We start from the raw sequence: 15,328 nt of genomic DNA on the forward strand, positions 1-15,328 counted from the left end.
TAGTTTCAAAATATTTGATTTGTGAAATGTGTGATGATGTAGACTTACAAATGTACAGGGCAACTGTAGTAATAGTACTTTAAACCATCCTTCCCTCAAGAGATTCCACCCCCACCTATCCCTAAACACTATTGAGTTGTTATCACATCAACATTGTTGGTTAGTCAATGTTTTAAATTAATAATTAATTTCACACAAATTTATAAGTCAATGTTTTTAATTTGTAATGAATTTTCATGCAAGAAATAAAAAGGAAAAATTAATAATTAGTCCTTATAGTTTTGACTTAGTTATAACTAAATTATTAAATTTTAACTCGTCATAACTCAATCTTTCTAATTTTAACTCATTATAACTCAATTTTTTTGACTTGGTACAACTCAATTCTTATAATTTTAATAATTTAAAATATTAGTCCTTATATTTTAAACATAAAATTATAAATATTACAATTATTTTAAAATTTATGAACTAATATTAAAATCCTTGGGCTGATGCAGAGAGCTTGGCAAAACTTTTAATTTTTACAAATATTATAAAAATTAAAATTTTAAACTAATTAATAATAATTTATTATTTTCTAAAATAATTTTAATATTAATAATTTTATTTTTTAATATATAGACATATATTTTAAATGAATAAAACTATAGGGATTGAATTGAGTCAAAGTTTGAGAAATGAGTTGTAATTGAGTTAAAACTATAAGGATTGAATTACAAAGAGTTAAAATTCAAAAACTGAATTATAACTAAGTCAAAATTTCAAGGATTAAATCATTAATTTTCCCAACAAAAAATATCACTAAAAATGCATATATAGATACACTATATCCACTTTAAGAATCTATTTGGATGGAGAGAAGCTAGATGAGAGAAAACAAAATCTGAAGAGAAATATTTTTTTCCCTATGTTTTAGGGCTCATTTATTTAAGATTAAAAAAATAAGTGATTTTTAGATACTTTAGAGATTATATAAAAAGGGATTAATTTTGTAGAGATTTTATAAAATACAAACGTTATTTTACCTTTAGTTACAATAATTAAAGAGTGATTATTAGTTAGTTATTCTATAATTTTATTATATCTTCTTTTTTGTTTTATAAAAATGATATATTATTTAATTATTTTAAAATTTTATGACATGCATATCTTGTCTTTTAAACATTATCTCTTATCTACCGCATCAAATTATTTTTAGAAGTTACTCAGTGTAGCATCTTAAAATAATTAAAAATTTATTTTTTTGGATTTTAATTATTTTCAAAAGTTTAAACAACATAATAAAAACTTACAAAATAAATTTCTTAAAAAGAAAGTAATTTTTCATAAAATAAGCTAAAATAAATGGGCCCTTAATCATTGTGATATTTGCTTATTTTCTTTTTCTTTATATTTTTTTCCTATTCATCCAAACACACAAAGTGATGACATTTTTTTCAGTTCACCATTCACTCCATATTTTCACCTCTCCTTTTCTTTCCTTCAACTTCTCTTCCCATCCAAACAAAAGGTATGGGATTAACGCATTTGGCCTTACAAACTTCAGGGATCATTTCTCAAAATGTAATTAACCTACAAAGACTTAGTAAAATTTGCCAAAAGATTGGCACCAAATATTCAGTTTTTCCTATAGTTTATTGGAAGTGTGGAGAGAATCAAGGTGGGAAGATGCATGGTGAGTACTTAAGCCGACAGGAGGAGAAGATATATCTGAAAAACGCAAGTTATATTATAAGTCCTATTTGTTATTATATTTAAAATTATTTTTAAAATTCAATAATGACCAACCTCCTATATATTTTTTAATTACAAAAATTGAACTGAAAACATGCATCCACCCAAATACTAAGTAATTGTTAATAAAAATTATAAATTATGTTTTCTTTTTCTTATATAAATAAAAGTTTAGGTGAGTTGAATTCTGAATGGTCTTCCTTCCATTATTGTAATTCATAGAAAGATAAATCTTTCTATCAATACAATTCATATCAATTCATATATTCACTGCACAAAGAAAATGGCACAATGACAGGTCAATGGAATAAAAATAATTTATGAATATTAATTCTAGTCATCATTTCATTGATAATGTGGAGGTTCTATGAATTTGAGTGATTTCTTGTCTTTTACACAATTCAATAATATGGGCAAAGAGAAAAAGAAGCGAATGGTGACAATTCATATTTGATCAATAATTTTATTTTTCAATAGTCAAGATAACTCATATATCTACATTGTGGGAAAAAAAAAATACACAATGATATTGATTTTTTTTTTGTTAGGATTTGACTATGCCACACATTATTCTCTAATAAGTTTTAAAATAATTTTGATTTTTACAATCAAAGAGTGGTGTATTTCAAAGTTAAGTAAACTAATATGTGCTTGGCATGGAGGAAGTGGGAATATAATATGTATTTGTCAATGTATGAGTGCAATTCATGTGTTAAGTAAATTCATTTCAATTCATATACTTATTGTATAAAGCAGGGGTGGAACCGACTTTTGAACTTAAGGGGGGCCAAGTATAATTGCGAAATCAATATATATTATTAATTAAAGTTTTTTATAACTTAAAAAATCAAATCAGAATAAAAAAATCAAATATTTAAGCTTATACATACATTGTATTTTAATAAAATCATATTATATTTTCTGGAAAAAAATGTATGGTTTTTTCACCCATCGCTTAATCTATAACTTTCTCTTATCATTAACATTTTCTATTTTTTATTTAAAATCCAATTCTACTTATTTGATTGAAAAATGCATGAAATACATAAATTTAATACCTGGGTTTTTCCTATGATAAATTATGTAAAATTTTGAACCACTAGAATATTCATGATTTGGGGGGATAATAAATATTTAACATTTGTGAAAAAATTAAATCAATATATATTATGAAAATTTAAAAAAAATATCGGGCATGCTTATAATAATATTAATTAATATTATATGAAAATTAAATAACTAAACAAATCTATATTAATGAAAAAGATAAATATTTATAATAATTAATAATTTTTTAGAATAATTTAATTAAAATAAAAAAGCTTTTATGTATATATAAATATTAAGTTTCACTGTTTTTTTATTGATTTAAAGTTAATGTTAATTTACAAAATTATTTTTATAAACTAGTAAATTATATATTTTTATAATGTTCAGAAGAACTATATAGTTATTATATATATAACATGTACAATACATAAGGAATGGATCACCGTGGGATGGGGGTGCTAAACCAAATAGGGAATTAATAGGAACAAGTCATAGGAGCCTAATTTCACAGGTCTACCCCTAGCATAAACAAAATAGTATAATGACAGGTCAATAGAACAAAAATAATTTATGAATATTAATTTTAGCCACTTCATTGACAATGTAGAGGTTCTAAGAATTTGGGTGTTTTCTTGTCTTTCTGCACAACTCATTAATATGTCCAAAGAGAAAAGGATGTCATAAATGGTAACAATTCATTTAATTTTATTAATAATTTTCCTAGTCAAGACAATTCATATACCTATATTTTGAAAAACATTACACAATGCTGTAGATTTTTTTTTTTTGGATAGAATCTGACAATGACACAGTAGCCTCTAAGAATTCTTATAAAAAATTTTATTCTATAGGTAAAGAGTGTTGTATTTCCAAGTCATGTAAACTCATGTTCCTTGGCATAGAGGAAGTGGCACATTTACATGTTTAAGTGTCATGGTTTTTTTAAGATAATAGCTCTCCCACTTGTCATGGGTTTGAATTGACACTAACAATGGAGAAGAAAATAATTTTATTTCACATGCAAACTAACAAAAATAAATAAATAATTGCTCATCTATAATTTGTTTGCTCCTAATGTAATGTTATAGTAATTTCAATGCTCCAAAGTCAATTAATATTATCGAAATATTGAAATTATCTGAATTAGATGCTCGTATGTCATTTTAGGGTTTCATTGACGTTGCAATCAAAGAGGAAATTAGTTATATATCCATAATCTTTTAACTGGCAACATTATGGATTTTTCAGGAATCTGAATAGTATGCGCATTAATTCATAACGAATTTATTTTTAACATCCAATTTTGTAATTTGTGTAAAATAAAGGTTTATAAAAATACTTAAAATTGATTTTAAAATGATTCTCATTCATGTTCTTTTTTATGTTGTTGTCATCATTTCAAAATTGCAAAAAGGGATGATTTTTCCCTAGCCAAGGAAAAGAAAATGAATCCCTTGCTAGAATCTGATGAATAGTTCATATATTCCCATCAAAAATAACTCTAAATCATTAATAAAATATGGCAACAGCAATGCAAGTCAATAAAAAACTTCTCAACAGCATATGGATGAACATTCATAAGTAGAGACCACTATATTATAAGTCCGATTTGCTATTATATTTAAATTCATCTTTATTTTTTTTTTTGTAATCTATTTAAATTCATCTTTAAAATACACAAATGAATGACCTCTTATCTATTTTGTTTTAATTACAAAAATTTAATAGAAAACATGCATCCACCCATCTACTAAGTAATTGTTAAATCATATTATTAAAAAAATATAAATTATAAATGATGGTTATTTCTATCAGTATGATTTATATCAATTCAAAGCATAAAAAAATGGCATAATGATATATGTGTGTGTGAATGGAATAAGAACAATTTCTGTACATTTATTTTAATTGTTTCATTGATGATATTGAAGTTCTATGGATTGAGTGTTTTTGTTTTTTTTTTGTTTTTTTACACAACCAATTAATATGGCCAAAGACTAAAAGAAGTGATGAGTGGTGACAATTCATGTTTTCAACATAATTCTCCTAGCCATGACAACTCTATATTGTGGGAAAAAAAAACATAATGATATAATTTTTTTTTTGTTAGGATATGATAGTGCCACTCATTATTAACTAACAATTCTTATAAGACATTTTTTTACCATGAATCCGTATAATAAATTTGATTTTTATAATTAATGAGTGCTGTATTTTCAAATCAAGTCAACTCATAAGTCCTTGGTATACAGGAAGTGTGGGCAAATAACATGTGGTCTTTGTAACTTCTTTAACAAGTTGATAAATAAGCCAATATTGCCAATATTGTCAAGCTCACGACAAGAATACTAATTAGTTGTGAAAAGTTGACATCAGTCAAAGACTAGTTATTGTTAAAACTCAAATGAAAAAAAAAAGTTTGAATGGACTATTGTTAATTTAAAATAGGTTGTTATTAAAATTCGAATAGATACTTATTTCTAAAGACTAACTTGAATCAATAAGTATCTATTTTGATTTTGACAATAAGTAATCCTTAATTGATATAAATTTTTTTCAGTTGTCCTTGATTGATATTTTCCCTTATTTTTTTTGTAGTGACACTTTCAGGATCAATATACAAAAATGGAGGGAGTGTAACCAGTATATTATGTTTGTTAATAGTATGTACAACATTAAAATGTTTTCAGATGTTAAAAGAAGAAATTTCATTACAAAAAATTTAAAACACTAAACACTTTATGCAAATAATTGTGAGGAAAAAATATCTTTATTCAAAATAAATTTTCTGTCATTTTATTTGAAATTCACTTCGATGCATGCATATTGATATGAGGTCTTGTCTTTTCTCCCCTCATTATTGCAGTTATGGAAAGAAAAATAAGTCATGAATGGTGACAGTTTATTTTTCTACTCATGTCCATGTTTTTATTAATCTAGTGAGAACTCAAATACTTATTCACGAAAAAATGGCACAATCAAGGAGATTGTTTGTTTTGAAGCAGAGAAAAATTTCCCCATCTTTTTTAAAAAAGAATCTCATCACTTTCCATATCATATGCTCATAGTCCTCTTATATATCCATGACGTAAATAGAGTGGCACAATAGTTAATAATTAGAGGAAGATAACGAGTCATCAAATGATTTTTCAGTTAACGTGTAAAATTAGAAGATTATTTCATCTTTTTTTTCGTTACCTTATAATCAAAATCACTTTTTATACACATAAATAAGATAAGTGTAGTATAGTTTTAAGAACTTATGTTTGTGATTATATTTTTTCATTATTGGAGAAAAATAAATATTATTTCACATATACCAGTTTATAAAAAATAAATGAAAATGATTACTGATGCATTTATATTACCATTTTTAAACAAAAATTTAAGTAAATTGGATTATTGAAGTTCTCCCATTTTAGGGCATGTTTTATGGTTCAAGCAATGCTCACAAATATAACTATAAATACTTATAGATTACTTTTTAACAAACTCTACTTCAAATCACTATTTAGTTGGATCAGTCTTGTTGACCTCAATTTTTCTATTTTATCAATAATATTAATACCAAATAAAGTTAGTATAAATGGTAAGAGCTCTCATCTAGAGTCAATTATAAATACAGTAATTTAGTTGGGAGAAATCTACATGTGAAGCTTATTTGTACTTTAAAATAATAATGATTATTATTGATGATAATAATAATAACAAATAACCATTATTGTTGAAATTTTGTGTATCTAGTTGTTGCCACGTCTTTTCACAATTTATTGATATAGTAGAAGAGACAAAGGATTTATGAATATCCATGTATGTGGAGCCAGTATATGCAATAAGCTGTGATAGTGATTTGTCATCACATCTTTGCAGAGAAGACATCTCTTGCCAGCGTCCTTCATACGCACATGGGACATGGCCTTCATTAGAGACACATTACATGACAATAAATACATCAATAAATTCTTGGTAGAGGTGAAATGAAACAAATCCTTTCTTTTCTTTTTTGCCAACGAAACTAGTGCTTTCTTTCTGGACCCTGTCAAGAGAAAATTAATGTGTAAAGAATTATAATTTATGTATGTTTTAATTTCGTGTTTGGAATAAAGAAATTTCTTGGAGGTAAGAATAAGAAATGGCATTGTGTTTGGTTGGCAACAATTTGATAAAGTTAACTTAATTCATTTAATATTTCACCAAAATAATTAGATTTTTAATAGATAATGCGTATATAGATATATTATTTTGTCATTTTTCTTTATTATATCAAAATATATTGAGGTTCTATAATTGATGAAATTTCCTAGAGATTTTCCATATCATTGATGTAGCCCTAGGAAAGGAATTTCCTCTTATTTTTCTATACCAACGCTTTAAATCAAGTCAACTTGAATATCTTTAGCGTTGAGAAAGGGGCAGAATAATTCCAATCTTACATAAAAATATTTCTGTAATTTATTATTCATTTTATTCTTTATGTTCTCTCCCTTAATTTCTGATTCCTTTTATTCCGTTTTTTAGAAAATTTATAGAATGAGAAATATAGGTGAATTTTATAATAAAATTTCCTATTTAATCCTGCAACTCACTTGTTTTAATCAGACAAATTTATTGGCTCCCTTCTGTTTGGCTCTAATTGCATGGACCTACTTTCATTTCATGAATAGGATCTCTCTTAGTATTTCACTTTTAATTGTACTCTCTACTAAAAAAGATTACATTTAATTATTGACTGAATTTGAATAGTCCACTTCTTTTCCAGCCATAAATATGAATACTTTTATTAGATTCACAATTTATTCCACTTTTATTATTATTGAAGTTATTATCGAAGACCAGTGCTAGCTTATCAATATATATATATATAGCATGACCTTCTTGACTATCCACTTCAATGTTAGAGGCCTTGAACCAATTCATGATGGCGAACCTTTGGTTTCGGTTTCATTTTTCCTTCTCCATGTTCTCACTGCTTTGCTATCTCATGGTCTGTCCAACTTTATGTCACACCGATTTCACCAAAAATGATGAATTGGCACTTCTTGCTCTCAAAATTTTTGTGAGAGACCCATTCAACCACTTGGCTAACTGGTCTAACTCTTCCTCCATTTGCAACTGGGTTGGGGTTACTTGTGATTCTGAAGGCGAGAGAGTAAGTGTATTGAATCTTGCTCACATGAGTCTCATGGGCACCTTACCATCAGAATTGGGGAATATGTCCTCCCTTGTTGAACTTGACCTTCATAATAACAACTTTCATGGTGAGTTACCGAAGGAGCTGCTGCAGTTACACAAGTTGAAAATTCTCAACCTTAGCTATAATGAATTTGATGGGAAAATTCCAGCTTGGATTGGAAGTTTATTTGCTCTTCAACACCTAATCTTTCGAGATAATAGTTTTCGGGGTGTTATTCCTCCAAGCATATCAAATTTGTCAAAATTAGAGACCTTGGATTGGAATAATAATTTCATCCATGGATCTATTCCACTTGAGATTGGAAAGCTTCAATATTTAAAGATTTTTACGTATAGCAGAGAATAATCTTTCAGGAAATATACCTCCAACTATTTCTAGCTTATCCTCACTTGAGCTGATGTCTTTGTCATGGAACTCCTTAAAAGGTATGCCTTTCATAGTATCAGATAAATTTATATTTGCTCCAAGTCATTTCAAACAATTTTGTGTTGGTGTTAGTGCATCTTAGGATAAGCTTTTAATTACCGTCTCTTGTTTAACCTTCATTTGCCCAATTTTGTTCATTATTCAAAAAGAACACACAGACACACACACACACATAAAGCAAATAGATATATAATAGGAATGAAGGGAAGCTCCACTAAAGAATTATGATAATGTTTGGATTGGTGGATTTGAATTTAAATTTTAGATTTAAAATCTTGCATTTCAAATCTCACATTTTTATGGTTGTAAATTATGGGATAAAAGTAGCGAATTTTTAGATCCATTTACTAAAGTAACTTTGGTCCTTATTTTGGATTTCCAAATCCTTTTGGTCCTTGTTTAAGCTTGATTCAATCTTTTGGTCTTCTAATTTCATTTACCCATTTTATTTCTCTTGCAAATAAACTATAGTTGATTTAAAAATGAGTTATAGATTTTTTTTTTGACTGGCTTAAAGGTAAGTATGCAATGCATATTAAAATTATTTCGTTAATGGAAAAATCATTATGTTCTATCAATGAGATTGTTGATTATTTTCACAACTCATTGATTTGGTGAAATTTTTTAAGTCATTCAATTCGTATGCGTGTTAAAATGGCACAATAATGCAGAGTTGATGAAATATGAATAGCATTCAGAAATATTGAGGTTCAGTAAATGCAGAAATTTTGAAGTCATATGGATTGTGATAATTTTTTCATTTGTCTATATATTTTTCTTCGTCAAGCCAAATCAACTCAAATACCCACCACATTATGGAAAAATGGCACAATAATGATTCTTTGTTAGAATTTGACTAGTTGGCACATTATTTTTCCCAACCAATACTTAAAATATTATCTTTAAATGGAGCAAAATATGTGTTATTTAAAAAAAAAAAGCAACATCAAAATAAGAATTAATTTTCCAATTCCAATTACCGCTTGTTAAGCATGCAAAACTCATTGATGAGAAATTGCCTAGTCATTTTACAACTCATTGTAGTGACCACAAGGAAAAAATATCCATAACAATAATACAGTGGCAAAATATAGTCTTTCATAGAATATAATCTGTCCATATTTCTATTAAAGAACTCACATATGTGGTTGTATTTTATTAAAGGGTAAAATAGATGTTATTTCATATGTAAATTAACCAAAGCTAATTCAAAATTTATTGCAAACCTATATATTCACTTTTGTTTCCTGGGCCAATTACTAACTTATTTGTTCACACCAAACATAATTCTATGCTGCAGGAGAATTTCATAATAAATTTCCCTATTTGAACATGCAATTAAATATGGAAAGATAAGATATAAAATCAAGTGAAAATCTGTGAAATATTTCAATTATAATCTCGAAGTCAAAACCATTTAAATGAATAAAATGTATTTATCAAGATGTTTCTCCGTTTGTATGTAAATAATTAAAGATTTTAAAATTATTACATGTCTTTTTAATGAAGATTTGGGAATAAATCTTTTTGAGGAGATCTGAGTGTGAAGAAATTTCTTGGCTCTAATTGGATCAACCTACTTTTATTTCATGAATGAGACCTCTCTCAGTGTTTCATTTTCAATTGTTGTTTCTGTACAGAAAAAAAAGGAGACATTTAATTTGTTTTAGTCATTTCAATGATAATGTGGAGGTTCTATGAATTGGGGTGTTTTCTTGTCTTCTTACACAACTCATTAATATGGTCAAAGAGAAACACAAATCGTGAATGGCGACAATTCATATTATATACATAATTTTCCCAGTCAAGATGATCCATATACTTATGTTGTGGAAAAACAATACACAATGATGTGGATTGATTACTTTTTTGTTAGAATAATTTGACTATGGCACACATTAGTCTTTAACAATTCTTTGCATAAATTTAATTTTATATTCAAAGAGTGTTGTATTTCAAAGTCAAGTAAACTCATGTCCATGACATAGAGGAAGTGGCGCAATAAAATGTGGTCTTTGTATCTTCTCCAACAATTTGATAAATGTGCTAATATCTTCTCCAACATTGTGAATGCGAGTAAAGAGTTTCTTGTATGCTTCATCATTACATTCATGTAATGTTATTTAACCTAATTCCAACAACTTCCTTTGGTGACTTCATAGCTACTTATTGGTTTGTTGAATCAAAGGCTCTCATAATAACAAAAAAAAAAAAAAAGAAATGGTATGTGTTTGATTAGCTGGATTTGGTCAAAATGTAGTTTTGATCAAAATCGTAATGTGAGAGTTATAAAATGTAAAATCACCTTTTTATGTATAGAAAATAATGGGAAAAATTAATTTAGTTTATATGATAAAATAAAAATAGAACAGAAAAAAGATAAAAACATATAAAAACAATTCTTTAACATAAAAAGAAAAGAAAAGAACGGAAAAGAAAATTATATTTCTCTTGTTGTAATAAATGCCTAAGAGAAATTATGAAAATTCAATTTATAGCTCTCCTATTATACGGATATAATATGTGTGTGTATACACACACACATATCTATTTCATGTGGCTATGATGGAAAGGCATGGAACAGTATACGGAAAAAGATACATTGAGAAATTCCATCTTCAATAGACTACCAAATTTGACCCAAAGGTCCTTTAAGTGATTAGAACTTAAAAGTAAGATTATCTAAAATCCAAATAAATTCGGCATTAAAAGTTAATTTTCATGCTTCCCACTTAAATTTGAAAGGTAGGTTCCAAATTATTTTTTAACAGGTGACAACTTTTTAGAAAAATCATCATGCTAGCAGCTATATTTGAACTTACATTCTTATAGAAAATAAACTAACTCCTTATTAGTTTGGATCACCTTAATTTGTTGACTTTGATCACCTACTAGAGGCAGAAAGAAGTGATCGTGATGTTGGCTGATTTTTATTTTTATTTTTATTTTTTTATGTTCTTCTTTTGTTTGATTTTGTTTGTTTCGAGCTGACTATTTTGGGACTTGTGTTTAGGGTTCATCAATATGAACGGTTATTTCTTTGGCAAAAAAAAAAAAAAAAACAGAGAGCCAACATGTTATTTCCCCAAAATTTTACGTTATAACTACAAACCATCAAGCCCTTTCCTTGCCATCCATCTTTGGTCATTCTTCAACAGTTTTACTACAATTGCTTTCTTTCATTAATAATCTAAATATGCATTTATTTTGAGCCTATATAATAAGAAAACATTGAGGTTTTAAATACTCTAAGTCGTGAATGATAATGAAAGTTTATAAAATAGGCCATAAAATCCCTCTTCCAAGTGTCTTACAAATATAAATGGAGAAGTAAAATTTTAAATAATGTGATAATGGTTGTCATATTTTTCTATGCTGATGCATAATTTCAAAGTCTAAGTCAATTCATAGTGTAGAGAAAATGACACAAAAATAGCATAAAAATAAGAACAAGTCATGTATATTCAAGTCATTCCATTCTAACCATTAAGATCACATAGAGAAGACGGCACAATAAAAGCAGTCTTGCTCTTCCCAGCCCATTACTGAAGCCAGCAATAACAAGAAGCTATTAATGATGATAATTAATCCTTTTAGTCAGTGTCCACATTTTTCCTTGGTCATGCCAGCTCAAGTTTGTACTTATCTCTTAGGAATTGAATAGTTGGGACATTATTTTTGTCAAGTTAAAATATTTAAAATATGATTTTATAAATGGAGCACAGTGATATTTAAAAAAGATAACCATTTAAAATAATAATAATAATAATAATATTTAATTTTCAAATTCCCATGCATGTGTGCATCTATATATATTAAGCCGTGCAGACACTTTATTCTATTTTGTATGTGTAAAATATTATTAACCAATTCATATAATTCCATTGGGCGAGTTTGTTGAATGGTGGTGAAGAACTTGTGGCTTATCGACGGGTAAAGAAAAAGAATCTCATCATTTTTATTCATGCTCATTTATTTCCAAGATAATTTTAAATTTTGTTTTTTTAAATATAGTTTCAAAATATTTGATTTGTGAAATGTGTGATGATGTAGACTTACAAATGTACAGGGCAACTGTAGTAATAGTACTTTAAACCATCCTTCCCTCAAGAGATTCCACCCCACCTATCCCTAAACACTATTGAGTTGTTATCACATCAACATTGTTGGTTAGTCAATGTTTTAAATTAATAATTAATTTCACACAAATTTATAAGTCAATGTTTTTAATTTGTAATGAATTTTCATGCAAGAAATAAAAAGGAAAAATTAATAATTAATCCTTATAGTTTTGACTTAGTTATAACTAAATTATTAAATTTTAACTCGTCATAACTCAATCTTTCTAATTTTAACTCATTATAACTCAATTTTTTTGACTTGGTACAACTCAATTCTTATAATTTTAATAATTTAAAATATTAGTCCTTATATTTTTGAGAATATAGGGTATTTTTTTTGGATTGGAATTGACTTTTAAATCACTTTCAATCGAAAAAAAAGCCAAACTTTTTACATCAATTTTTTGAAAAAGTGACATAAAAAAGTGAATTTTCTATGTCATTTTTTCCTAAAAAGTGATGTGATTTATTTAATCATAAATTAGTAAAAAAGTGATGTGGTTTATTATATCTATGTCTCTCATAAAAGTGACATGGATGAGTCAATTTTTTAAGTCTCTCTTATCTATGTTCCCTATAATATCGATGTGGAATGTCGCAAAAAAATGACATGAAAAGCTTTTTTTGTAATAGTAAACAAATGACATGTTAATATTTATACTATATATATATATATATTTCATGTATATATGTACTATACTGACATTCAAATTTATTTAAATTCGTAGATCGAGTGAGAGAGTTTAGAAGCAAGCTTAGTTTCACATTACAAACTTTTTATAGAAGACTGAACTAATAAAAAAGGAAACATTGTCGATGAACATATTCAAGAGTTTGTTGACAATGTGTAAGTACATTAGCTTACTTTTTTTTTTTAATAATCAATCAACTACCTTGACTTTCTTATTATATATTGCATAAGTCGAGACCGAGAAAAGTGCACACTGATGATGATGTTTTGGGCAAGGCATTGGGTAATTCCAAACACCCTAGTCAAGTTAGGGGTTTTGGCTTCAGTGTTATGAAAAAATAAATATTTGGGACACAGAAAAAGCCAAAGTCAATAGTTGCTTTAAATAAATAATTTTTTTTTCATATATGAATAGTTAGTATTTTAAATATATTTTAAATATAAACTAATCCATTTGAAATATTTATAATAGGTGCTTGTATGAAAAAATTTATTATCCATTTTGATTTACAAGCATTTTTTGTCTTCATTAATCCTCATGAGGTTAGTTCACATGCCTTAATCAAAAATGACAAAATTTTAAAACAAACAAAGGCATTGAGTGAAAATTTCAAAGCAAGGGCTAGGAAGAGAACATTATTCATAATACCATACTATCAAAGGTAATGTACTTCTCACTTATCTTAACAATTGTTTATTTTAATTTAATTATTAATTATAATTTTATAACACTTGTTAATACTATTAGGGACCATTGGATGTTGATCACCATTGAACCATTAGGCAACACTCTAAAGATATATTATCTCGATTCTCAGGGAGTCAACAAATTTTATTTGTTTATTTAAATTTCATACTAATGTATTTTTTATTATTTTATTAAGGTGATTGCGTTATATCACACTAACACAAAGCAATCAATTCCAAGATCTTTTATAAATTTTGATGTGGCCAACACTTGGAATATAATAAAAGTAATTAGAATTGTTTATTGATTTGAAATATAATGCATTAATACATATTCATTGATTCTTTAATTTGTAGTGTCCAAGACAAATGAAAAATATCTTGAATTGTGGCTTTTACATTATGAGGTTCACGAAAGACATCATTATAATGATCCTAAATTTTAAATTAAAAAAATGTCTCCTAATAGATATTTTATTTAAATAAATTTTATAACAAATAGAAAGAGATAGTTTATAAGAATTTATGTTGGTAAATTTTTTTCAAGGATCCAAGTTCAAATTTTTCTGAGCAAAATTTTGGTTTTAAAATTATAGAAAAATATAGTGTCCTTTCTTATAATTTTATTTAGCTTTTCTTATAGTTTTCTCGTGCTCCTCATGTTGATTTCCCAAAACTCCTTTTTGTTCAGTTTTTATTCTCCACACGAAACGCGAAACAGAGCATTTTCATTTTTGTTCTTCACTGCCATTATACACTCCTCTAAATCCTCCTTGTCGGTTCATTCTCCTCACTCTTACGAACTTTCTTAATTTGCTGTTGATCGGGTATTGTTTTCACTGCCGTTGCTTCGTCTGATGCCTTCTTCTCGTTCACGTTGCAAGCCATGTGAAGTGGGGTTGCTAAGTTTCTTTCCCTGTCATCGTGATGATCTGAGTCAAGAAAAGGTGAGAAATACTCTACTTGTTTCTTGCCATCGGTCTGTCATGCTCGCTATCACTTTCTCCCTCTTCTCTGTCCTCGTTCGTCCGCCACAGTAGAGAAAGGAAGTTGTTATCTTTGTTGTTCTTTCTGGCACGAGGCTGTTCGGTGTTGAGTTGAAACTCCTTTCCTTCTCCTTGTGTAGTCTGTGAGGTGAGTGATAGCTGCTGCATTTCTGTGACTGTGAGAGCGTGGAGTTGATGAAAATTCTTTAGCTTCTTGTCTGCTGCTGCTGCTCTGCTCCAGGTTGACAGTCGTGACCGTGCTCGTATTCATCAGGTTCATTCTCTTCCCTTCAACAGCTAGTGGTGCATGTTTGTGTATGAAAGTTGGTTCATTTTTTTTTTCCCTTTCGTTGGCCGACTTTTCTGCTCTTTTCTTGCTGGTGCTGTTAGGTTTTAGGAGGGAGATGTTTGAGTGTAGTTGTGGTCTCGTGGCTTA

At 27.6% G+C, this 15,328-nt stretch overlaps 1 protein-coding gene across 1 annotated transcript; it reads left to right on the top strand.

Annotated features, from left to right (window-relative positions):
* Positions 1-7,705: 7,705 nt before the first annotated feature.
* On the top strand, positions 7,706-8,326 carry LOC129299149 (receptor-like protein 31). The gene has a single exon (XM_054937601.1). The coding sequence runs from the start codon at positions 7,706-7,708 to the stop codon at positions 8,324-8,326; it is 621 nt and encodes a 206-aa protein (XP_054793576.1).
* The last annotated feature ends 7,002 nt before the right edge of the window (positions 8,327-15,328 follow it).

This window comes from Prosopis cineraria, unplaced genomic scaffold (genome assembly GCF_029017545.1).
Source record: "Prosopis cineraria cultivar Desert tree isolate PC_DT_omini unplaced genomic scaffold, ASM2901754v1 PC1054, whole genome shotgun sequence".
Classification (NCBI taxonomy): domain Eukaryota; kingdom Viridiplantae; phylum Streptophyta; class Magnoliopsida; order Fabales; family Fabaceae; genus Prosopis; species Prosopis cineraria.

Coding starts and splice junctions, on each gene's coding strand:
- LOC129299149 (XM_054937601.1), top strand. CDS start 7,706: ATGGCGAACCTTTGGTTTCGGTTTCATTTTTCCTTCTCCATGTTCTCA.